This window comes from Pithys albifrons, chromosome 20, assembly GCF_047495875.1.
Source record: "Pithys albifrons albifrons isolate INPA30051 chromosome 20, PitAlb_v1, whole genome shotgun sequence".
Taxonomy (NCBI): domain Eukaryota; kingdom Metazoa; phylum Chordata; class Aves; order Passeriformes; family Thamnophilidae; genus Pithys; species Pithys albifrons.
The window spans coordinates 11,875,449-11,901,166 of NC_092477.1; the positions used below are offsets into that span (position 1 = coordinate 11,875,449).

The 25,718-nt window shown below is 49.1% G+C and overlaps 2 protein-coding genes across 7 annotated transcripts in view; one reads left to right on the forward strand and one right to left on the reverse strand.

The window, feature by feature from the left end:
* MORN5 (MORN repeat containing 5) lies at positions 1 to 15,919 on the forward strand. Of its 3 annotated transcripts, XM_071574405.1 has the most exons (5): positions 1 to 47; positions 444 to 591; positions 985 to 1,096; positions 1,944 to 2,075; positions 5,703 to 5,833. In XM_071574405.1, the coding sequence occupies exons 1-5, from the start codon at positions 1 to 3 to the stop codon at positions 5,831 to 5,833; spliced, it is 570 nt and encodes a 189-aa protein (XP_071430506.1). The 3 variants fall into 3 exon arrangements, with proteins under 3 accessions (XP_071430506.1, XP_071430508.1, XP_071430507.1); XM_071574407.1 differs by lacking the exons at positions 1 to 47; positions 5,703 to 5,833 and adding an exon at positions 15,321 to 15,919 and having other exon boundaries at positions 392 to 591; XM_071574406.1 differs by lacking the exons at positions 1 to 47; positions 5,703 to 5,833 and adding an exon at positions 2,339 to 2,990 and having other exon boundaries at positions 392 to 591.
* LHX6 (LIM homeobox 6) overlaps positions 11,567 to 25,718 on the reverse strand; it is a 22,044-nt gene continuing 7,892 nt past the window's right edge. For 3 of the 4 annotated variants that reach the window (XM_071574403.1, XM_071574402.1, XM_071574404.1), the window contains exons 6-10: positions 24,084 to 24,184; positions 23,908 to 24,003; positions 22,132 to 22,306; positions 21,422 to 21,525; positions 11,567 to 19,663 (exon numbers count right to left, since the gene is read on the reverse strand). In XM_071574403.1, coding sequence (XP_071430504.1) covers positions 19,643 to 19,663; positions 21,422 to 21,525; positions 22,132 to 22,306; positions 23,908 to 24,003; positions 24,084 to 24,184 — 497 coding nt within the window. In that variant the 3' untranslated portion in view covers positions 11,567 to 19,642. The remainder of the gene's footprint in view (positions 19,664 to 21,421; positions 21,526 to 22,131; positions 22,307 to 23,907; positions 24,004 to 24,083; positions 24,185 to 25,718) is intronic. The other variant, XR_011699486.1, reaches the window with a different exon arrangement.

Consider the following 25,718-nt stretch of genomic DNA (forward strand, 5'->3'; position numbering starts at 1 on the left):
ATGGAGCTGGCGGGGGAGCGGTACCTGGGAGGGGTCGTGAGGGGCAGGTGGGGACACGGGGGACACGGGGGGACACGGGGGGACACGGGGGACATGGGGGACATGGGGGATACAGGGGACACCGGGGGACATTGGGGATACAGGGGGAGACAGGGGGACACGGCGGGACATGAGGGGACATGGGGGATACAGGGGACACCAGGGGACACCGGGGGACACAGGGGTGGATCGGAGGGGACAGGTAGGGACAGGTGGGCAGGGAGGAGCGATAGGGACAGGTGGGGAGGGGTGGATCGGAGGGGACAGGTGGGCATGGAAGGGATCGGTGGGGACAGGTGGGAACAGTTGGGGACAGGTGGGCAGGGGTGGAGCGATGGGGACAGGTGGGGACAGGTGGGCAGGGATAGCCGCGGGCCATCCCCCTGGCATCCTGCCCGCTCCAGGATGGAGGGGTACGGCTTCTACCAGCTGCCGTCGGGCACGGAGTACCGCGGGGCGCTGTGGGACGGGATGTTCCACGGCGAGGGAGAGCTGCTGTTCCCCGATGGCAGCAAGTACCGCGCGCTGTGGCACCGCGGGGTCCCCACGCAGGTACCCGGGGCTGGGGGGGCTCACCCGAGGGGTCTCCGCTCTCTGCTGTGGCACCGCGGGGTCCCCACGCAGGTACCCGGGGCTGGGCGGGGCTCACCCGAGGGGTCTCCGCTCTCTGCTGTGGCACTGCGGGGTCCCCACGCAGGTACCCGGGGCTGGGGGGATTCACCCGAGGGGGCTGCGCTGCCTCCGCGGGGGAGGGATTGAGGTGCAATCTGAGGATTTTGGAGTCAAGCCGGTTTTTGGCCCCCTCGGGGTGTGGAGAGGCTGCTGGGCACCCCACGGTGCAGTTCCCTGCACTCCAAACCCCCACCCAGCCCTGCTGGGGCTCTGCCCGAGCAACCTGGCCCTGCAGTCCTCTCCATCCATCATCTTTATTAACATGTTTTGCAGGGGAAATTAATTTTCGCAGATGGTCTGGAATATGAAGAGAAAGAATGGCATTACTGCGATGGCTACGACAGAAGATTTTACACAGAAATCCGTTCTGGTTTTAAACCACCAGGTACTACATTGTGGTTTGAGAGTCTGGAAGGAATTAAAGTAACAACTTTGCCTAAGAAAGATTAATTTGGCTGCACGAGTAACATGGAGCAGAAAGGCTCTGGGTAATTTCATGCAGCCCTAGGATGCTGCCAGGAGAATGTGGACACCACACAGCCCCCAGCAGGGGCTCCTGCAGTGAGACACAGCACAGGGCTGGGTTATCTCCTGCTTTCCACACCCTGGTTAGCCCTGGTACCCATGTCACCCTCCCTGCAGCAGCACTGTGCTTTTAATACAGAAAGGTTGAGCAAAAGCAGTTTTTTACACCCAGGACATCAAGTTTTAAGCATCTGCCCCGTGTAGCTTTTTAGTACCTACCAAAACAGAGAGGTTTGTCCAGTCTATATTTTTCTGAATGCTTTTATAATATTCTTGTCTGTGGTCAAAAGGTGGAAAGATTTATAGGAAAGCAAGTGAGTAATATCTGTAATGTAATACACACAATACTCTATACATGGAATATTTTAGTGATGACATGTAGTTCTGTGAGGCCAGTGAGTCTCTCCTGGCCCCTTTTTGGATTTTAGGGTTGTATTTGTAATGTCAGCTCGGTGGGCTGAATCACAGGACTGTGAATGCAGGAATCAAAGTGACAGCTTCTTATCACACACTTCTTGTGTGTGCATTTTTCATTTTTTCCATCTGCAAAATTGGAAGAATGTTTACAAAATTTGTTGTAAAATAACTTCATTGTTTTTATAGCAAAAGCCATGGAGATGTATTTGTTGGTTATCTTGATCAAAGGCACAAATTTGAAAAAAAACCAAAACAAAATACCCCAAATAAACTCTTTTTTTTCCCTTCAGGCATTCCTCAGCTTACAAATCTGGATCCTCCCAAAACAATCCCAGAAGGTTGTTACGATTGTGGTGATGGATTCTATAATCCTGAGACCAGAGTTATTGTTGACTACAAGTTCAGATTTCTGAGAAATGCAGGTATGATTAACTTCTGTTGCAAGGTAAACTAAGATGAGTTTATTTGTCCCATCTTCTGGGATTAATGCTAAAACATAAGCAGCTCCATGATTTGGTTCTCTTATTACTGAGCTAATATATCTTTCACTTATTTATTTTATCAGTGATTTATGTATCCCCAGAGTTGTACAAATCATATTTTTGCAAAATTGCAGTGAAGTATTTCCCAAGCAGATATGGATAAATGTATTTTATTACCATTTGGTATGTTAATCTCTCTTCAGTCTCTTCTATCATGATCTCAAGTAAGGGAGTGGTTGTGAGAGGCACATCATTGATCCTGAGAGCTGAAAATCTGCATGTTGTGAACCAGCAAAGTGCTCAAACTGGTGCTTATCTCTACATGTAGAAGAGTCCAGTTTATTGAATGAGTCTTGGTCTTACCTTGCTGAACACAAAACTTTCCCCTTGGAGAGCTGTGGTTTGAGTAGAGTCTGGTAAATTCTGGCTCTCGTGGGTAAGTCCCCAAATTAATAAGCCTTGGGGAAAATTTGGTCTCATCAAGCCAAAAGAGAAACTTTTCAAATTAAAAACCCCCACAGTTAATGCTGGGATAACTCAAAAAATGTAATCTGACCTGAAAAAAACCCCACTTTTGTTCTGGCTATTTAACCTTTGTGATTAACACCTTTTTAGTGCAGAATTTTTTAAAATGAAAATGATTTCTCAAAGCAACCACCCACCTCGCTTTTTTCCTTTTCCTTTTTTTCTCCCAAAATGTCCAAATTGCAAAACCTGCTTTTTCAAAACCAGAACATTTAATTTTCAGCGTGCCACAGTGTAACAGTTTTGTTGCTTGGAAACTCCATTTTTCAGCAAATTTACTATTTGTTGGAAAAAAAAAAAATTCTGCCCTGCTCTACTTTCAAGAGCTTTTGTAAGTGTGTGATATTGGAGGAGGGAAGTGAGGGGGGGGCAAATGAATTGGAGATACCATCTGCTATAAAATGTACCCTGTGATACATGGCCTGTTTTATAAACGTTGAATAAAAACTGATCCAGATTATTACAAATGGCATTGATCCAAAATACTGGAATGCAGTGGGCCTACTGATGAGGAAGATAAGCAACATGCTTTCCAAAAACACAGGAACCTACACAGATTAGTACAGGGGGGAACGCCTTGGAATTCAATTTATTGTTTTTTAATCTGTTCTTTGAACCCATTGTCCTTCATGACATTTATCTCAAACCCTACGAATCATATCAATCAATATTGGCCCAGCAGCCCAGCACAGCGTGGGGCCTGACAGTGGTGGGGATGGGCTTTGTGTGGCCCTCCCAGGCTGAGCCTGCACACAAAGTTGGAGTTGTTGATGTGAGTGTGAAGGAGGAATGTGTCATGTAGGCCAGACCCTTCCTCTCAAGAACATGAACACAATTGAAACACCCGGCACTTGTTCAACATCAGAGGAACTCTTCCCGCCCCAGGAGAGATGATTCAGGGCACAAGGCCACTGAAGTAAAGAGAAAAAAGAATAATAATAATAAAAAAACCCAGCTGTAAGCAGAAGAAACCGAGGAAGAGGCTGAGATGACAGGGAACAGATCCAGAACTACTCCATTATAGGTTGGGCAGGAAGGAGCAGGAAAACCTCCAGGCTTCCAGCCAAGTCTTGAAAGCATCAAAAGCAGATGGTAGGAAGCATTCAGGAAGTTCTTACAACAGCTTGACAGGTTTACCAAAATGACAGTGTCTTCCTCAGCCCTGGCCACGGGCTCACAGAACGCTCCAGTCCTCACCTTTCACCCTTATTATGAAGCAATTCCTGATTGTTTCTCGGCTGTTTGTGGAAGAGGGCGAGGGATCCTTGGCACTGCCCTGCCTGCAGCCTGGCAGCACCAGGTGCTGCTCCAGAGGAGGAGAGAACAGGCACCTCTGGAACCCCCTGAGTTTGCTCTGCACACTCCCCTGGGCAGTTTGGCAGCTCTGCATTCCCTGCCTGGAGCTCTGAGCCTCATTTACCCCAAGAGCTCTCCCTGCTCAGGCAGAGCAAAGGCCCATCCTGCAAACATAATCAGGGCCAGGAACGAACTGACAGCAGCAGTTTGGTTGTAGGTTTTTATCTAGCAAAGCCTTCCAAATGCTCATTACAGCCTTGCAGTCATTACCCCGTCCCTAAACCTCTTTTTCCTTGGGGATGCTCAGATTTCTCTTGGTTCTCCATGTGTTCCTCAAGCTCTTCTTTCTTCCAGTTTTGTGAAGTGCACGAAATGAAGCACATAAATAAGAATGGGAATGCTCATTTGTAAGGAGATACCCTGTTTATTTTGAATAGATACTGGGAGCCAGACTCCTGTTTCACTAAGAGTATCCCTTTTCTTCCTTTTCCACAGAAATAGGACTCCTGGCACCTTTGTAACAAGTGGTCAATAGAAAGATGGGAAGATTTCCCAATTTTCAGTGAAAAGTAGAAACTACTTTTACTGTTATTTTTAATGCAAAGCAGGGAAGAGGGCTGTGACAGCCAGGACTTAGGACCCTCAAACATCAGAGAAGCCCATAGCTTTCAAAGAGAAAATACCATCAAAAATAGGAATTTCTTTTATTTTGAGATAGAAGACATTTCAGGAGATTGCCTGGGTCACCTGTCTTGATGAACAGCAAAGTATTTCTGATGAAAATGGTCTTGTTTCTCCTGCTGTTCTCCCAAGGATGGGTTAAATAATATAAAACATGCTTTTCCTCTTTCTAATATCAGAATATTTGTGCTACTACTTTCATATTCCATCTTCAGGTTTAGTTGGTATATGTTGGATGCATAGGGAAGCTTCCTGTACTACAATTAATATTAATATTTTTGCAGCTCTTCCTATAACATCAAGAGCAGGAAGACACAAAATCTGCCTTTACAGTCAGAGCTCAGTCAGGGAACTGAATTAAGAGCAGGATTAGGCCCAGAAGAGCAGGACAAGTGTCTTAGAAAGAGGAGGGGGCTTGGTGTTGCTGCAGTCCCAAGCCAGCCAGCAATCAGCATTTCTACAAGCCTGAAAGTCTTGTGAAAAGCAGCAGGAAAAATCCTGCTGCTCCAGGAATCATAATGAACTGAAAAGGTCAAGATTCAAGAAGGTTATTTTCTTCCAGTTTAGAGAAGTCTGGGGTTAGAACGTGTGGGGTTCCTTGGTTGGGAGGCTGTCCTGGCACCCCAGGCAAGGGGCAAAGCCACTTGAATTCTACCCTTAGTGATCACAGGCTCAGAGGTTCCTCACATTGTTACCCTGGGATGGAGGTTCTCATGCTTGCTCTGAAAGAATTTGGGAGGAAGATTTTTGGGACAGTCAGCAGCAATGTGTTCATCCACTTCAGGTTTATCCAAGTATGCAAATCCATGAGAGAAATCTCCCACATTTAGGCTGCTTTTTTGCCCTACAACTCAGATCTGACTTGCACCAAGTGCCTTTGGGAAATGCAGACTTTGATTGCCTGAAAAATGTAGTTGAGAAACAGCCATAACCACCCAATAATTGCTCGGGGTAATATTTCTGTACCTACCCTCCTGCACCCCAAGCACATGCAGATGTTTGCGTGCTCTTGCTCACAAACTACTGCAGGATTGGGTGTGGGATGAGGACCTGGCAATTTTTCAGGCCTGGAGTATTTCTGGAAAATAGACAGAGAGTTTAACTTGCAGTTGACTGTGGCGCAGGAGAGGAGATTGACTGCACTGAGGGCTCAGCTGGGAGCTTTATTCCTGCTCTTTATCCCTGCTCTGCTTTGAAACTGCCCCTTCTGCTGCTGCAGGGACAGGATGGAGGGGCTGATCCTGATCCCAGGGGGCAATGGAGGGGCTGATCCTGATCCCAGGAGGGATGGAGGGGCTGATCCTGATCCCAGGGGGGGATGGAGGGGCTGATCCTGGTCCAGGGGGGGGATGGAGGGGCTGATCCTGGTCCAGGGGGGGATGGAGGGGCTGATCCTGATCCCAGGAGGGATGGAGGGGCTGATCCTGATCCCAGGCTGATCCCAGGGAGGGGATGGAGGGGCTGATCCCAGGAGGGGATGAAGGGACTGATCCCAGGCTGATCCCAGGGAGGGGAGGAAGGGGCTGATCCCAGGGAGGGGAGGAAGGGGCTGATCCCAGGAGGGGATGAAGGGACTGATCCCAGGCTGATCCCAGGGAGGGGAGGAAGGGGCTGATCCCAGGAGGGGATGAAGGGACTGATCTCAGGTTGATCCCAGGGAGGGGAGGAAGGGGCTGATCCCAGGAGGGGATGAAGGGGCTGATCCCAGGTTGATCCCAGGGAGGGGAGGAAGGGGCTGATTCCAGGGAGTGGAGGAAGGGGCTGATCCCAGGGAGGGGATGAAGGGGCTGATCCCAGGAGGGGATGAAGGGGCTGATCCCAGGAGGGGATGAAGGGGCTGATCCCAAGCTGGTCCCTCGTCATTGCCTAAGAATGCAGAGTTCTTCTGGCAGATGCCCTGAGGATGGAGGGAAAGCCCCAGCAATACACACACAGAGGATACAGTATTTTTGTTCGAATGAATTTAGCTTCCCATAGATTTAAATGTCTACTTATAACGCAGGACCATTTAATCTTTTGTACATTTGTTTCTTTTTTATTTGACTTAAGATACTGAATTTAGATGAGGTTTAGTTCCTACATATTGAAACTCTTAAAAGCTCTTCAAATAATTGTTCTTTGGATACTTGTTAAGCTAAAGAAATCAGTTTTGATCGGCAGTAAAAGTTCATGCTATTTTAAGTGCAATGCTATAGCTATTTTCTGTTGTATATTTAATCATTTGGAATTATATGTCATGTAAAAGATTTTAGCTCTGGGGCATTTGCCAGATGGCTGATTCTGCATTTCACACAACAAAAGAAATAATGTTTGTGTAAAGCTCTTAAAAATAGTTGGTAATCAGTATATTCTACAACGAATAGGATCCAGACCTGTTTGGGAAAAAAGCCCCAGCTTTTGCAGAAATTAATTTAGAGGATTTGGTCTCTACCTCTGGGCTCTGAACAAAACAAATCGTGTCTATTGTTTGCTGATTTTGTAACATTTAACAAGTTAACCGGGTTGTAAATTTTACTCATTTTTATGTTAAATGCCGTTTATTGCAATCCATTGATCTTTTTCTCTTTACTTTGGCTGACAAACTTATTTCTGAAAGCAGAGTTTGTAAAGCAGAGAGCCAACACTGCTCTCCATTTACACAAGTAAAGCATCTGAAAGAGAGTAGCCCTTTGCTTTTCTTGCAACAGCTGGAGTGCTTGTCCTTTTTACTGCTAATTCCTCTTGCTGGCCTCTCTGCTTCCTATTCCTCAAAAATACCACTGCAAAAGCCATCTCCTCTCTCTGCCATGGCACTCAGCTGCTTCCCTCTGCCCGCAAAGCTCTACACAACTCCCTACAAATTCACCTTCTGGTCTGTCTCCTCCACCTCCCATGTACTTTTTTCTCTTGCATTTAATGCCAGGACAGTTTTTTGGCCATATTCACATGATTCCAGTGTTGGGGTATTTGCTCCCCAGACTCGCTGACTCTGTGACAGGCAGAAGATTCAGAAAGTGTTACATTAAACAGCAGGTCAGAAATTGTGTTATAACTCTTTGATCTGGATCTTCAAGTGATACTTATCTACCTTTTCCTGGTTTTTAGCTAGATAGGTTTTGTCCCCCTGTGAGAGCTTTGGACTTAAATAATCCCCAATGCTTAAATAAATTAGTTTAGGAGCCAAATCTTAGAAGGAAGAGAGACCAAACCTTAGTGAGTATCAAACTGGGAGTGCTGAGGGGCAAAGCAAAGAATGAGCAGAGAAGTGAAGGTGGCAGAGGGAAATTGAGTCTACCCCACTAAAAATGAACATCCCACACTCCTACAAACAGTTGGGGTTTTTTCTTACCTTTTTTTTTCTTACCTTTTTTTCTTACTCTACCCTGAACATTTTTTTGAAATGTTGGACCAATTCTCCTACCCATCATATGCTCCTTTCATATCTTTTTATATAGAAATGTGTTAAGATCAGGCCCATTTTGAGTGCAAAATTCACACTTGTGTCTTTCTCAGTGGCAAAGTCTGCTCAGGTGACAGACACAGATACTTGGAGACTTCTCATCCGAGTAACCCAGAATATTTTTAGATCAAATTTGGCTTTCATGTTTTAGTCTCAAACATCCTCTATTCAGCAAAACAGATTTTGAACCAACATGATTAGTATTCCAGACTGCAGCCAGCAATGATAATATCAACATATGCATCATGGTGTGAGTTACTACAGTCATTTCAGTAGCTACAGCTTTTGCACAGATATTGTTCCTTGTGGTTTCCTGGTCTTATCTTTCTGAAAACTGTGGAAGTTTCAGTTCCAGTGAGTGGCATGCCAAGAATAACACCTTTGTTTGGGTGCTGACCATCCCATTGTGAATCCATTAAATAGGTTACAACTCTTATAGGCACTTACATTCAGCTATACCGTTCATGTGAAAACAAGTTCTACAAGAGATGGAAAGTTCATTTGGGGGCCATTTTGGGATGACAGTAATTAAAAGTAAATGGAAGGGTGAGAATCTGTGGGTGGAAGCAAAGGTTAATTGAAAACGCATTTTCCATTTTCTTGCCAGCCTTGATGTTGTTGGGGTCGGGTACAGTGAGGAAAGGGGTGGAAATGGCAGGGGTGTGCCAGGCAGAGTCCGGGGCTGAGATCCTGTCACATGTGGCTGGAATTGTGCAGTGGAAGAACATGATAAACTGCACTGCGGGTGTTGGGAGGAGTCAGGGATGGGAAAGAATTCCAACAGAGTGCTGTGTCCAAGGGCTGCAGTGCTGGGCCCTCTGCAGACAGGAGGCAGCTCAGCCCGGGGGCGAGGATGGGCTGCTGCCAACAGCCCCAGACCAGGGGCATGGAGAGCTGCTGTGCCCCAGGGTGGTGCTCACAGAGGAGCATGGAGAGCTGCTGTGCCCCAGGGTGGTGCTCAGACAGGGGCATGGAGAGCTGCTGTGCCCCAGGGTGGTGCTCACAGAGGAGCATGGAGAGCTGCTGTGCCCCAGGGTGGTGCTCACACAGGGCAGGGAGAGCTGCTGTGCCCCAGGGTGGTGCTCACAGAGGAGCATGGAGAGCTGCTGTGCCCCAGGGTGGTGCTCACACAGGGCAGGGAGAGCTGCTGTGCCCCAGGGTGGTGCTCAGACAGGGGCAGGGAGAGCTGCTGTGCCCCAGGGTGGTGCTCACACAGGGGCAGGGAGAGCTGCTGTGCCCCAGGGTGGTGCTCACACAGGGGCAGGGAGAGCTGCTGTGCCCCAGGGTGGTGCTCAGACAGGGGCAGGGAGAGCTGCTGTGCCCCAGGGTGGTGCTCACACAGGGGCATGGAGAGCTGCTGTGCCCCAGGGTGGTGCTCACACAGGGCAGGGAGAGCTGCTGTGCCCCAGGGTGGTGCTCACACAGGGGCATGGAGAGGCTGCTGTACCCCAGGGTGGTGGTCAGGCAGGGGCATGGAGAGGCTGCTGTGCCCCAGGGTGGTGCTCACAGAGGAGCATGGAGAGGCTGCTGTGCCCCAGGGTGGTGCCCACAGAGGAGCATGGAGAGGCTGCTGTGCCCCAGGGTGGTGCTCACATAGGGCAGGGAGAGCTGCTGTGCCCCAGGGTGGTGCTCACAGAGGAGCATGGAGAGGCTGCTGTGCCCCAGGGTGGTGCTCACAGAGGAGCATGGAGAGGCTGCTGTGCCCCAGGGTGGTGCTCACATAGGGCAGGGAGAGCTGCTGTGCCCCAGGGTGGTGCTCACATAGGGCAGGGAGAGCTGCTGTGCCCCAGGGTGGTGCTCACATAGGGCAGGGAGAGCTGCTGTGCCCCAGGGTGGTGCTCACACAGGGGCAGGGAGAGCTGCTGTGCCCCAGGGTGGTGCTCACACAGGGGCAGGGAGAGCTGCTGTGCCCCAGGGTGGTGCTCACACAGGGGCAGGGAGAGCTGCTGTGCCCCAGGGTGGTGCTCACAGAGGAGCATGGAGAGCTGCTGTGCCCCAGGGTGGTGCTCACATAGGGCAGGGAGAGCTGCTGTGCCCCAGGGTGGTGCTCACATAGGGCAGGGAGAGCTGCTGTGCCCCAGGGTGGTGCTCACATAGGGCAGGGAGAGCTGCTGTGCCCCAGGGTGGTGCTCAGCCTGCCTGGCAGGGCTCACTCAGGGGCAGGGACTCCCCTCCTTGTCACACGAGTTTTACCAGAAGCAAAAGCGAAGGAAGGGATGATGCCCATTCATGTCTGGACCCAGCTGACCCTTGGGCAGGGAGGGAGGATGAACCTGAATTTTAGAGAGCCCTGGGCACTGCATCAGGACTCCAGTGTAGACTCAGCCCTTAGGACACCACCAGGAAAACACACAGCTACAGACACCTAACACAGACACGGTTCTGAGGTGACCCACGGAGTTTTTGGCTTTGTAAGCCACTGCATATTGTAATTTCAATGCAGTTCAGCTCCCAGGTGGTTGAGAGGGCAAATCCAGGAGCCTGCAGGACATACTGCCTGTGCTGAGTTCTCTGCTCTGCACCATGGCAGAGTCCTCAGAGGTCTCTCCCAGCTGAGGTTTCCATAAGCCACACAGAAATGGGATAGCTGGAAGCAAATAATCCTAAACTTTGCAATATGCATTTAATATAGGAAGATTAAACACACCTCATTACAGTGTGTTTCCAAGCCATCCCTTGGAAGCACCCTGAAGCAAGGCCACCCTGAGTTCTCAGCTGGTTCCAATCCCAGCTGAGAGATAAATCTGCACTGTGCTAGCTGGGAAAGTCTCTTCTGCCACTCCTTTTAGACTGATCACTGAAAATTAGGCAAGTGGTTTCATTTTGGAGCAATGCTGAGCAGAAATCCATGGATTTCAGTGAGCTGCAGTTGGAGCTCCCTTGGAATGCACCTGACAGGGGGTTTGACAGACCCCTCTGGGCTTGGCTGGCATTTGGAGTTCCCCTAAAGCCACGAAAAACCAGGGAAAAACTTGCCATGCAGTATTAGTTGAGAAGAACCAATTTTGAAAGGGGCTGCTGGCAGGAACATGTTCCAACCAACAGCTTTAGCTGGGGCTCGTTTGCCTAACGAGGCTCTCCCCAAAGTGCCCTGGTGACTGTGCAGACTGAGCAGATCAGGAGCCCTTTGGGCCCTGGTTAATCACCTCCTGTGGAAGATGCTGTTTCAGGGCATCAGTTGTGCAGGTGCCCACCAGGGCTGGCTCCATGTGCCTCTGCCTGCTTAATGAAAATGGCCTGATTAATCACAGAAAGAAAAGAGAAGCTGTCCCAGCGTGGGCTGGCTGAGGATCTCACCCACAATATTCAAAATATGTTTAGGGGGTGCTGGAAATTGATCTTATTTTTGATTGAGGCACAAGGAAATTATCCAAGAAAATCAATCATTACTTACATATATTCCAAAAGCTCATCCATTACAATCTCTTGCTGTCTCAGTTTCAAGATTTTGATAATATGTCATGAGAATAATCATTATATTTCACTGGTTTTGGAAGAAAACACTGTCTAACATTTATTAACTGCACAGGGATACACGAGATCATAATGAAATGCTCAGACAAAGCTTTTTTTCCTTTACCTTCAAACATCAGCATGGTCCTGGTTCAGCAAAGTCTGTTCCATCATGTTTATTCTACTGAGGAAAATCTTAAAAAATGGATAAACTTTTAAAGACAAATATGCAAACCCAAAATTCAGCACACCACATGAAGAACCCCATACTACCTAATTGTGCACAGGGTGATAATTTACCACTGATTAAAGAGTTTGTATTTTTTTTCCAATCTTTTTTTAAAGGAAAATTACTTCTGAAGGTGAAGATGTGCTTAGACAATCATATTAACATATTCAAACAATTGCAATTTGCAAAATAGTAATTACAACTCACTATCCAGTAGCATTAATCAAACTTCAAGGTTTAATTCCATTTTAAATATTGATGAAATGTGATTCTCCAACCTAACCCTGGTGTTGCAGGGTTATGGAAGCAGCCAGTGACAGAAAAAGAGGAACGTGTAGTTAACAAGCAGCTGCCACAAAGAAGGATCGGCATCTGTGATTTAAATTGTTAGCTGCACAGTCAGGTAGAGTGTAAAAAGGGTAGTCAAGAGGCTGTTAAGTCCATTGCTGCCAATTACTAACAATCAGGGAGGAGCTTTAAGACTTGTTCAGTACAATAAACCCAGTTTGTCTTGTTTCAGGGGTTACTACTGAAGAGGTTGCAGCTGCACTGATTCAAATAGCCCTAAAACTACAGTAATTATCAACCAGTCTTCTTTAGTGTAGCAAAAGTATGTTTTACCATAGCTTAACTCTTTACATTCTAATATTTCCCTGCCTTCCCTGCCATAGCCAGAGCCATTCTCCCCTCTGGGGCTGTGGTTCTGCTCGCTGGGCTGGATCGAGTCCTGCATTTCCCCCTTCCTACAGTTGTACAGGACACTGGGATGGATGGCAGGTCTCAGGATTTACCTCATACTGAGTCATTGCATCTGTTTTTCCTTTTCATACACAGAGTTGAAATTCACTCATTGGGTTTTACACCTGATTACACTCCATGAGAGCTAAGCAGGGCTTATAAACACGTGTTTAATTTGCATGGGATCAGTTCCCTGCATGAACAGAGACAGTGGGGATAGGGCTGGGGAGGTGAAAATCCTCAGAGCTCTTTGCCTCGGGTGCTTTGCTTGGGGACCAGGGAAACCCAGAGTGCAGGAGGAAACAACCTGGGGCAAACCTGAGGGGTGAAACCAAGTTCCATGTGCCTTCCTTTGTGCTCCTCCACTGCTGCCCAGCTGAGTGAGCACTGTCAGTGGCTCAGAGAGAGTCAGGCTGGTTATTCCCAGTGCCCAGGTGAGCCACACACACCTGTACCCAGGTGCCAACTAAACACGGCTGGTGTACAGCCTGGGTAAGTTTTGCTTATTCCTTCACCACAGAAGAAAAAGTTTTGTTTTCATGCCATTATTACAAGCTCAGATAAACTGTTTTTTCAGTTAAGGCAGTTCCAGCTAAAATGCCAGAGCCACCCAGGCTGGACAATGTCTGTCACAGCCGGGGCTCACGTGACCACGTCTGGAACACCTAGTGCATAGAACAAAAGGCAGCACACTGATTATGGCTTGGATGATGTTTTTAAGGAAGCTTAAGGACCACATTTGCATTCCTGGTGCAGCCCTGGGTGGAATCTGCCTCTAAGGATTGCGTGGTGTTTAGGCAAGATGCAGAGCTCATCTCTCTAATTTCCCTTTTAGCATATTTTTCCCCATCTGTTTTCTCCCAGTTTATACCCGAATAAGGAATGTGCCATTAACAGGGTATTTTGTTATGGACCTCTGGATTCATAAGGAATAAAGGAGAGCTCAGTGAAACACAGAAAGAGCTGAACACAGCTATTCTATCCACGTTATGACCATTTTCCAGTCATTAAGGCAAGCCTGTAGGAACAATGGCAGCTTAAGTGTGTCCCCAGCCCATCTCCAGTCCTGGGGTGCTGCTCCAGGGTGGGCACTGCCCACCAGAGCTGAGCTTGGCCAGCAGTGACCCTGAGTGGGGAGCCAGGAGAGGGGCAGCAGCACCCCAGCACTTTGCCTGGACCAAAGAGAGCAAACTGGGGAGCAGCTCTGGGGGAAACCTCTGCCAGCCACTGCCCTTTCTCAGGAGTGGCAGGAGTGCTGGTGACAGGCAGGACCCAATGCCTTGGCATGAGCTTTCCTGCTTGTACCAGGATGCCAACGGGGCAGCCTGTGGGAGCACCTCGGGAGCAGTGAACGCCTGTGCCCAACTCACTCAGCCAGGAATGAGTAAAAGAGAAGGGTAGCATGAAAAAAAAAAGGAATTTAGAAAGAAAAGACAAAGCTGACTTGATTCCAACCTCTCCATGATCAATAAGATTAATCCCCAAGCTTGATGACTCCTGCAACAAACAATGTCACATTCCCTTCTGGGAACTTCACTTCTTAGACTAACACAACTTCTTAGACTAACACAACACAGCTGATTATTTAGTCAGTTCATTCCCAGCACTTTCATACCTTTTGCATTTCAAACACTCCCCTGCTGCTTTAACTTAAAGTACAACCCCAGAGTCAAAAGGCCTCCATGAAAATTTGCCTCCCGACAAGGGCCTCTTTCTCCATCTCTCCTGACCCACCCAAACAGGACACTCAGTGTGTGAATAAACAGGACTGTGCCCTCCACCGAGGGACAGTCACAGCACTGGGCACGGCCCCTCAGCTCCATCCTCCTCCCATCATCTGTTCCTTCTGAAAATTTCTGTTCAGGAGAGTTAGAAACACACGTCACAAGCACCTAAACATGAATTTGTTAAGAGCAGTAACACAAGGAGCAGCTCAAATATATTTCACTTATATAAAAATAAATACAGATATTGTTTCAAGTAATACTTTGATTTTTTTCAAGGCTCTTTGAAGTTTGGTTTTCCTGGTTTGCTACATAGATCTCCTTTCACCTACATAAACACAAAAGAAAAGGCTGCAGAACAGTTTCTGGAGACAAGACTGTTTAAATCCCTGGAATTAAGAAGCCACAACTTAACATTCATCAAGCTATTTTTTTGTAATCATACACAAAATTTCTATTCCAACTTTGCTGGGCAGTTATTTTTTCCTACATTGTGTTTGCCTTTATTTTCTTTCCACACTGTCATTATGCTCTCAGAATAAATATGACAGACATGAATACTAACAAGGGACACAGAAGATGCTCTAAAATATGTCTCTCAGCCACTGCCCCAGTTTAGGGGTACCTGCCACAACACACATCCCAAAACCAGCATGGAAACAGAAGCTGCAAGGCAAAAACCTGGGGGTTTACTGCATGTTTTTCTTTACCTTCATTTTTCATAAACTGACAAGCAACACAGACACAGTGTTTAAAAATGTCTACTTTCACTTCTGACAGTTCCAGCATTTCTCCCACATGTTTTGCCCAAAAAGCTATAAAATCTATATATGTAAATCTTATAGTTCACCCAAGCTGAGCTTCTCAAACAGGAAAATAATCAGCCCTTGCCACAGCCCCAGCACCTCCTGCCTCGACAAATTCCCACCCAACAGCACACGAGCTGTTAAACAAGGAAAAAAAAATGTGTTCTAAGAGATGGCAATGGCTAAAAATGGATTTATTTTTGAAAGGAAAGCTCAGTGGTCTGAGCTGGACCCTGGAGATGCAGAGCAGCCCCAGCACAGGGATGTTTTGTGCTCCCTTTCTCTCCCTTTCAGACAATGATGAGCACGACTGGATCCTCCAGACCTGCCGCAAAGCTGGGGCTGGAATGGGGGAGCACACCCCAAACCATGAACCAGCTCCTGCCAGACAATAAAACTCCAGCAAAGAGGTAACCTGAGCCACAGGGAATGCAATTTGTCCTCCTGGATCCGTCTCACCCTTTCCCTCGACAGGAATATAATCTTTCTGTCATCTTTGTCAGCACAAACAAAAATGGAAATAATCATTTAATCAGCCATGCTGAGCAAAAGCCATGGAAAAAAAGCTGACTGTACTCACAACAATATTCCTGAGAGGTGTGCAGTGTAGTACATACAAACATTATTAAGCCTGAAAACAATTTGTTAAAAAGAGCGCCTCAGATTCGGTGTTGAAGTCATTCAAATCCATCTTAATCAACATTATTTTCCCAGATTTTAGTTAGCTGTCCTGGTGAATTCCTTTCCTCCCTTTTTGCTCAGTACTTTGATATTGATTGATCATTGTAATAATGTACACCAGAGGTATTCTTTAATGACTGGTTTGCTAACTAGGAAATTATATCCATTTACTACGAACGTTTGTTGAACTCTCCTGAAGCCAGAGTTTAACAAAATAATAAAAGAGGAAAACTGGGTGGGTTGCTGCTTGATTAGTAAGCCAGAAAGTATTTAAAAATAAAATAAAATGGAATTACATCATTTTCTGGATGTAAGTGCCAGCACTTCTACTTGCATTAACTTTATTTATTACACAAATAAGACATTTACAAAGCACAACATTAAAAGTATGTAACAAAACAGACATTGGTTTTACAAAAAAGTGCTTACAATTTAGTTTTACTTTTTTAAAATAAATATTAGTCTTGACTGTCCACTCATTCAGAGAAAAATTTTTTAACCATTGTAGCCAAGACATGCAGAATTGCAACATGCTACAACAAAATGATTGGCAGATGAAACAAAACTGGTGTTTAGTTGGCATCCTACAGATAAATCACTGATAGTAGTGCAGGATTGGTTCCCACTCCCATCCCAACGAGTGAGTTGTGTAAGCACCTTTAGCTCAGGCTTTGGGGTTAACCAGCATGAGCCAAAAAAATCACTGGTGATAAAACCTTAAACCATTGCACGTTCAGAGCCGAGCTGTGTCAGTCACCTTATTGAGCTGGAGGGGAGAGCCTTTCCCTGCCTGTTCAGGGGGGTCTGCCTGCAAAGGGCTCTGCAAACAACTGCGAAAGTTCAGTGTGTGGAGCCTGCACTGCTGCACCAGAACCCATCTGGCAATTACTGAATAAACTAAGAACATGAGAATGACTTTAACTTTTTTTTTAATCCACAGACAGGAGATGAATGCAAATGACCTGAGATAAGGTTTGGTTCAGTGGCAACAGTCAGTGTGAAATATGTTGTGAAACAATGTATTGAATAAATTAGAAGATTTCTTACATTCTTGGTACAGTTGAGTATTTTCCATACACATAATTAGCTCTAAAACTGCACAAGCTGAATTGCTTCCAGTTTTTGCAAACAATTTGGGCTTAATATAAACAGAGCCTGATTTCTGAATTAGCAAAGCTGCTCCTGGCTACTTATGGGGGGAAGTGCCCCAAGCACAGTCTGTGGTGAGCCCACGTCCCTGGAGAGAAACACCTCGACTGCCCCAGCCCCGCCTTGTGCTCCGGCCCTGCCGTGGCATCGGTGACAAACCCTTGGATATACAGCACATTCACAAGGGGGGATTTTGATCAAGTTGGTATTTAACAGATAAATGTTTCATAGTTTTCCTTTCATTGCACCACCAAGACAGAAGAGAAACGCATCAAGCCCTTTTCTCCCTCCACAAAACAGTTGTGGGTGTCTCGAGGACTGTGGGATGTCAGGGCAAGTTACAGCCTGAAGTATCTCCTTCAGCCTTAAATGAAATAACTACCCATTCCTTTACGGCACTAATTCCACAACTAAATGGTCATCAAGATGTGTGAGCACAAATGGAGAACAAAGTCGGCGCCGTGATCCCCCGGCCCCACCAGCAGCTCGAGGCTGTTCACACAGACACAGCAACCACCCCACCTGGGACCACAAACACTCACCAGAGCCAAGGGAGGGAACACCCGGCCTCCTCTCTGTGCTACGGGCAAGGGCAACAGTGGCTGCAACTGGTGCAACTGGCGAGTGTCCCCTCCCCAAGGGGACACCTCTGCAGTGCTGCTTCCAGCCAGGTCAGGCATGTGGCAGTGCCCTGTCATGGGTCACACACTGGAAATGGTCGCTCACATGTCAACAGGTGGCAAGAATATTTTCTGGACTTACTTCCCTCTCTCCCTTCAAATGTTATTTTAAAATGGGGACAGAGCTGCTGGCTGCAATTGGACAGATACTGGCCTGACTGTCCGAGGTAGAACCATCACTCTTTCTCTCTCTCCATACAGAGTGTGTGCATGTGTGTGTGTGTGTGTGTATCTATTTGTTCCGACCAATATCAGTGTGTGCTTGCCCCCAGTTACTTCTCAAACCAGGAGATGTTGGTGGCCACCTCAGCAGACATGCACATCTCCTCGGTCATTCCCAGTCAGCCGCAGCCATTGGTGTCACACGGAGCTTGGGGACACTGCCAGGAGAAGCCTTGCCATGTGTGGAGCAGGGGCTGGCCAGAGCGGGGGCACGGTTGGATGCCCTCCCGGCCAATGCTGGAGATGGATCCAGGATCTCCCAGAGAGGAAAACACGTGGATCTACAGCTCAGATCAAAACCAAGTTATGTAACGGATGGGGTCCCATGTCCTGCTCCGTGGGCACAGTCCAATCATTCCCCTCACTGGCTGTGGCTCCTGGTGGGCTCTCATCCTCAGACACTGAGCAGCAGGACAGAGCCATGTGCTGGCGTGGAGAGAGGTTTGGTTGCAGACCTGCTCTTGGCTCGGTGCAAGCTGAGAAGGGCTGGCAGAGGTCACTTGTTTGCTTTCTGTTGTTACCATCAATGAAGGATCACTTTGGAGACTTTTTCCTGACTCGGGGCAGATTGCTGAGCACTTCCCTTGCTGTTGCCATGAGCCACTGGCAGCAGCTCCCCCAGGCTGCACCTTCACCCCAGGACCTGGCAGGACCCACAGCTGCCTCCAGCACAGGAGAACCACAGCAGGGCAGAGGGAATCAGTGACGCTGCCAGACAAAGGAAGGTGCCATCACCCTGCTGTCCTCTTGGCTAGAGGCTGTTCCTGTTGGCCTTCCTGTGGTCTTCACCTTTTTAACTGAACTCCAGTTTCTACCTGACTGTTTCCACTGATTGAATTTGGGTCCACAGTAGGGCAGAACATTTCTACATCTTTAAGGTCACCTTTCATTAAACATTCCCCAGTCCCAGAGCATGGAGTGTCTGAGCATTTTGTGTAGGTACATTCTGAAATCACCCATTTGTGATCTGATATGACTCCAAGGAAATAGAGTGGTTTGCTAATAAAGAACAAGCGTAAAAATCTTAAAAAAAAATAAAATAAAAAATATTTGGCAAATGGCTGTGAGAGGAGAGACATATTCAGTTCTAAGAACAAGTCAGCAATCAAAAACTTCCGGGTGCTAAACCTGGCTCTGCCACCAACCCCCACGGTTCCTCTCAGTTTAGGACATCTCTGTTTCCCCTCCTATAAAACGGGGGGAAAAACACTAAGATTTACTTACCTTTGAGTGATCAAAGGACTTGTGATTCTAAAGCACTTTGAGGAGCAAGAAAAACTGCCTATTTCCAGCTGGCATCATGTTTTCCACTTAGTGGAGTCTCGGCTACCTGTGAGTTCGGCTCAGGAAGGTCTGTCTGTGTATCGAGTTGCTGAGCCAAAAAGCCCATTTCAGATTTCACACATGCAAGTAGAAATAAGGAGGGATGTCCGGGAACTGCTTCACTGGTGCAAAAAGAGAATCAGGCCAAACCACGTAGATTCCTCCTTCCTTTGTGTTCAGAGGAGGTCAGCGACCCCCCTGAGACTCAGCGTGTTCTGGGTGGTTCATATTCCCATGGGTTTGGGAGCAAGATCTGCAAGCACAGTAGAGTCACTGGTTTTGACTGTGTCTGGCACCGCCTTGGAGAGGCTCACGGTCATTCTACAAGTCCACAAGAAACAAGAGTCAAATGTAACTCTGCACTCAACACACACATACACAGAGTGTCGCTGGAGAAATCAGAGTGGACGTGAGGTGCTGGTCAATGGGAAGAGCTGAGAGCGCTGGGGCTGAGCTTCTCCTGCGGGACTGGTCCCAGTTGCCGTGGGCTGGACGCCGTGTCAGCGGCCGAGGGGCAGTGGAGCTGGCAGGGCCATGGCAGGTCAGGAACAGTCCGGGCAGTCAGTACTGAAACAGGATGACCTGGTGAGACAAACGGGAGTGGAGCATTAGCTGCTTCCAGGGACAGACAGCGCTGGAGATGGCAGTGTGGTCTCAGGGAGAGCAGAACAGACATGGGCTCTGCTGTGGCAGCCACTTCCCTGGAGGAAAACCCCCTCTGGAAGCCCTGTCTGCCCGAGAGCTGCCAGTCCTGCCCAGGGAAGGAGCCACCAGGGATGCAGGCAGGGATCCCAGGCAGGATATAACGGGATTGTGGCAGCACAGCCTGCGGGAAGGGTCCACCTCTGGGCACACCTTCAGCTGTGAAACCACACAAAACTGGGCAGCACAACACCCAAACCAGGATTTAATCCATTTGTTCTGTGAACCAGCAGCTACTGAGAAAGGTGAATACCATTACCTGACCCTGTCCCCCTCACTCGCTGATCAGCACAGCCTCCCCTCAAACCACCACCCCTCCCTGCTCTGCAAATACAGCCCCTGTCCTTGCCCTCGGGCACGGGAAGCAGCCACTGACTGAGCTGGGCACAACTCAGACCTTCCCAGCCACCGAGGGGTGGGGGGTGCCCCACGGGAAGAGGGAAACAGAGACTCAGCATTTACATATGTTTTTCCCAGGATTTCAGCTATCATTCCTTTAATAAATTCTGGATGCAGAAAAGAAAAGCTGTTTCAGTTTTCAGGAATTCAACATGCAAGTGATTGTTTGGAAAAGGAGCTGGTTGAGGGGCAGCTCCTTGTCCTGAAAACCCCATTCTGCAACAGCTGCAAGCAAATAATTGCATTTAAATCAGGAGCTCCTTGATGCAGTGGAGCTTCTCTGAATGACAGCACTGGGACTGTATAATATTTTCTGATAACTCTCCAGCTCACTGTGCAGACATCATCACAAAATGGTAGCATTTGGACTGAAAAGCCAACTTTCCTGTGTCCCTGCTTGTGCTCATTGAAACAGAGCTCAACAAGCTGCCACTGCTGCACTGAGTAAAGAGAGATCTGAAAACAGAGATGCTGAGAACTTCTAGCAGTAAAGACAAAACCACTAAGAGTTGCCAAAGGCTCAGTGTTTCCTCAAAGGAAAGTCACTGAAACTGGAATCCTAAATAAAATCTTATGAGCCTAAGCATGTTTTGAGAAGTCTTGCCCCCAATAAGCTGTGGGTTAGAACAGATACTGTAAGCACTGCAGAGAAAACTATCAACATGAATATTGTTCCCTGGCCAGACATTGTGAAATAACATTCTTACTTCAGATATTGTGACAGACAGTTGTTGGGGTTTTTTAAGCAATACTGCAACTCACAAGAAATAAATCTTTTTTGTTAACTCATGGAAAACTGGGGAGTTAGCACATGCTGAAGGTCCCTCCTGCTCTGGTATTCACAGCCAGTTGCTGTTTGCACTGACAACACCTGCAGGCACCTGAGGACCAGAGCAGGATGGAGCCCAGGATTCAGGGAAGGGAGACACCGGAGAGAGGATTCAGGGAAGGGAGAAACAAGAGAGGATTCAGGCAGGAGGGTGTGAGAAGCCTTCAGGGAATGCAGGCAGTGTCCCAGCACTGCACAACAATGAGAGGTGTTTAGGGAAGAACAAAATGATGCTGTTTTGACCAACAAAGGGCACATCAGCCACGGGCCACCAAAACTAAGAAAGACACATGGAGGTGATGGAGAGGCAGCGATGCTGACAGGAGGTGGAGGTGGCAATGATGTTACACACAAATCTTTGCTACAGCAGAGGGCGAGCCCCCAAAGCCTGAAACAAGGACTAGAATTACCTTCTCACCCCTATTAGATAGTGGTCCTTCCATGTCTGCCTTGAGGTGCACTGGTGGAGCAGTGTAGGGAAGTCTACAGTGCACTTGTCCACACTGTACCTGACCTGTGGATGAGAAGAGGCTTCACTCTCTGTTACTACAAACAACACATGCCCTTCAGCTGGCACGGGAGCAGCTCGGGACACACGAGAGCAAGAGGAGCCCAGTAAGAGCATCAGGCAGAGGCACAGCAGCAGCCCATGTAAGTGAGGGAGGGGAGAAGCCTCACAAGAGCCACGGAACCAAAACCTCCACCCAGGTATGAGCAAAGCTGCCCGCCACTCACTCGGGATTCATTCACCAGCACTTGGAATCGTTAGGGAAAGCAACTCTGCCGTTGGGAGCAGGAAGGAGAGCACTGACCACCGAGCTCAGCAGGGCACACTCACACCTCTCCTCTGTGACACAGAGCACAGGGAGGGCCAAGGAGCAGCCGGAAAAAACCCAGCCAGCAAGTTTTCTGTGGCTGAGGCATGGAGGGAAAGAGCAGTCCCCTCCCTCCCGAAGAGCCCTTTCGAAAACCCCACAGGCAAAGTGCACCGGGCTGGGAGCAGCGAACGCACCAGCCCTGCCACCAGGGTGTTGGTGGTAGTGCCGAGCCGCGGTGCCACCCCCTGCTCCCGGGCGGTGCCGCTGCCCTGCCCCGACCCCCCGAGCCCCCCGGCTCTCACTCTCGATGTATCCGTGCAGCGTCACCATCCGGGCCCGCTCGGGGCTGCTGAAGGGCGAGTAGTGGATGTCGTCGGAGAGCGAGGAGGGGATGCGGGACGGGGGCGCTCCCGACGGCGGCACCGAGTGCTGCGGAGTGTGTTTTTTATGCCGGGCTCTGCAGTTTTGAAACCAAACCTGAAACAAAACAGCGAATGCTGCGTTAGCTGAGTTGTGATTGAAGTGCAGTCCCCGGGATGGGTGTTTGCTCCAAGTATTGAAAAAAACAAACCCCAAATAAATAAAATTGAGGAACCTGCACCTCACCAGTTTCACCGATTTCCATAGCTTTGTTTTACAGCCACTGGAGCATAAGTAAAGCTGCATATGCAAAACTTTGCCCCTACTCAACTTGCCTGCAAACGATGGGAGCACCTTTCAAGGTCTAATTTAAATCTTCACCTGCAGCCCCAGCTCACCTGGCCTGAAAGTACAGCTGAGATCAGTTGGGAAACACGTGAGCATTGCAAGGAGAGGAACAAGGGGAGACAAACTGCAGTAAAAGCTTAGACTAGGAGATGTTGTGACCTTAAGGATGATGAAAACAATATTGGTTTAATACACTTGTGTTTTATCATACACAAAACCCACACCAACAGCAGCATGTTGCAGCTGAGAAAGGAGGGCACTGAGGTGGGATACAGCTCTAGTCTGTGAGAGCAGCAGGTACGAGTCCTCTGACCACATCTCAGTGCTTTTAATTAAAGGAATAGTTTGGGAATTACATCCTAGAGTTAAAACATGCAAGGAAGGGATTTTTTAATGCTCAGGAGGTGATGTGTTTCTTATGCTTTAATTTTCAAAAGATAGCTGGGAGTAAAACCCTCCTCCAAGGCCAAGTGATGACCAGCCCTCCAGGGCTGAGGACACTGGACCACAGAGAAGGAAACAGTCCCAAGCATTTGACAAATTGTTTCCTGTTTAAAGCGCCTTTGAAAAATACCCACATAAAAAAATCACCTGGTGTGCAGCCTGCTTGATCTTTAGCTAAATGAAGAATCTCCATAAGGGAGGCTCGAGCCAGATTTTCACAAACGAAATTTAAATGTGTCTTTGGCAAAACAATCCTGGATGAAAGCTCCAAATTTATTTTCATCACTCGTGTTTTTATTGTATGCAGAGAATATGTCAGCAGAACATTAAAGTGATGAGTATTAATGTTACCAAGAGCAAAGCTGGGCTGTCTGTGAGCTGGGAGCTGCAGAGAGGACATTTCTCAGTCACTACACCACCACTTTCCCTCCTGTCTCAAGACAGACGTGGTGACCTCCCTGCCACCACATTCCCTGGGGCTGCAAATCCACTTTTCCTTTGAATTCTCAATCCCAGCTCTTCCTGAAGCTTGGGAATTGTGCCTGCTCGTGGCAGGGACTGCTGTGACTGCCAAGGGAGCTCCTGCACTGCCCGACCCGCTGTTGGGGCAGAGCAAACAGCTCCGGGACAATGTGCTCATGGCAGCCTTCCCTCTGGATGATTTATTGGGAATGGCTGGGGCTGTGTGGGATTTATGGAAAACCCACAAGAGACACAGAGGAAGGACGGAGCTGGCACTGCCACAAGAGCTGGCAGAGCCGCCGTGCTGGGGAGGCAGCACGAGGCTGCTGGATGTCCTGGGCTGATGGGCAGGAGCCCTCGCTCCTGTGGGTCTCTGAGCCCTGCCTGGCACCAGCCTTTAGGTGTACCCTCCTTGCCCTGCTCGGCCCGTGGTGCCCACCCCTGCCCACCCGGCTGCCCCTCACCTGAATGACCCTCCGGCTCAGCCCCGTCATATCCGCCAGTTTCTGCAGTGTCTGTGCGTCGGGGTTGTTGTCCTGAGCGAACTGTGCCTGCATGACCTGCGGGACAGAGGCCAGAGGGGCTGAGGATGGGGCCGGGGGGCTGCAGCCCCTCCAGCCGCCCCGGCCCAGCCCCCTACCTGCAGCTGCTCGGCCGTGAAGGACGTGCGGGCTCTCTTGGCCGGCTTCGGCTGGCTGTCCTGCTCCGAGGGCACTGCCCCCTCCAGCGTGATCCCATTGCCTGCAGGAGGGAAGCCCTGTGAGCCACAGGTCAGAACTCACCTGCCCACCTGCCCTGCCCTCATGCACCAGCTGCTCAGCTTGGGGGTAACACTCCTGGTGGCATCGAGTGTGGGGCACCCACAGCATGTTGTGAGGCACAACACGCCTGCATAGCAGTGTGGGGCACCCACAGCATCCCTTGCTGCAAGTGGGAGCAGAAAGGGCAGAGCCAGCACTGCCACTCAGGAGCTCTCCTTGACACACCAGGAAGGAGACACCACCACCCCAAAGAGTTTACTGTTGAATTAAGAAAAAATCAGCAAGTGGTGGAAGCCACAAGGAATAAGGGATGGGGAGACAGCAGGAGGAAGGAAGATGTCAAGGTGGTGTGTGAGGACAAGCACTGATGTCCCACTGGTCCTGACTCAAGGTCACCACTTGGCCACTTCCTTCAGGGAGTGGCTCAAAAAGGACCCTGACCCTGCCAGGCTCATTGACTTCCATCACTCCTGCCCTGTGCCGCTCCCTGTGACCCATTTTTTCCCCACTAGCACTGCCTCCATCAGTTGTTCCATTTGCTCCGAGCATTTCAATGGGCTCTTTGCTCCTTTCTCAGTCCCAAATGCTCCCAGCACTCTGACCTTCTCATCTTCCTGGATCCCAGAGCAGCAGGAGCAGCATCATCCCCTGGCCTTGGGCTGCCCATGTTCTGAGCAGCAACTACACTAAGGGGAACACGCCAGGGGAGCACTGACCTCCCACCTGCCAAGCACAGTGTTGGGGTGAGCCCAGCTGTGCTCACACTGCTGCACAGCCTGCAGGTAGGGTGGCCAGGGCTGGGGTCCCCTGTTCCTCACTGCAGCCCAGGCCATGCCTGCCTGCTCTCAGCAGTGTAGGTGAAGCACTGAGGAGGGATGGGTGAGGGAGGAAGGCTGAGCAGGGCTGGCGCTCGCCCCAATCCCAGGATGCGCCTGCACAGCCCAGTGCTCGCTCCACAAGCTGGACCAGGCTGTGATTGTCTTGGCTTGAGTTGAAGGACTTTCTCATATAGTTTGACTTGTTCTTTTCAGATGATGAATGGGACTCTGACTTCAGCAACATCTGTTTATTTTTCTTGTATGTAAAACCTCATGTGCAGAAGAAATTGCTGGGTAATTACTGGAGGGGGAGCGTGGCCCTCCAACTCCACAGCAACTGCAGCTCTCTGAAGTGATCCCACTCCCTTCTCAATCCAAGGAATGCTTGGACACAGGTACCCACACAGGGCACTCGCCAGGTGCCCCAGTGCTGTCCACACCGTGGTGCTCAGTCCACACCAGCAGGTCCTTCCAAGGAGCAGAAAACCCACTGTCCCAGCCCTCAGCTGGGGTAGCTGCTCTGCAGGACCCCCTGGTGCAGATCCTGCTGTCCTCACACCAAACTGCTCCTGCAGGCCACGTGGCTGCTCCCTCTCCATGCCTGCTCCCATTGCCTCCCTCATGCCCCCACAGCAGCCGACCATATGGACCAACATGCCGCGAGCCACGTCCTGAGCCGGGACCCTCCCAGCCCAA

What these genes read in the sequence shown, in the direction of transcription:
- MORN5 (XM_071574405.1), top strand. Translation starts at nt 1, where the DNA reads ATGGAGCTGGCGGGGGAGCGGTACCTGGGAGGGGTCGTGAGGGGCAG. An exon ending in ACCGCGGGGTCCCCACGCAG is followed by an intron (nt 592 to 984) that starts GTACCCGGGGCT and finishes CATGTTTTGCAG; the next exon opens with GGGAAATTAATTTTCGCAGA. An exon ending in CAGATTTCTGAGAAATGCAG is followed by an intron (nt 2,076 to 5,702) that starts GTATGATTAACT and finishes GCAATTTTTCAG; the next exon opens with GCCTGGAGTATTTCTGGAAA.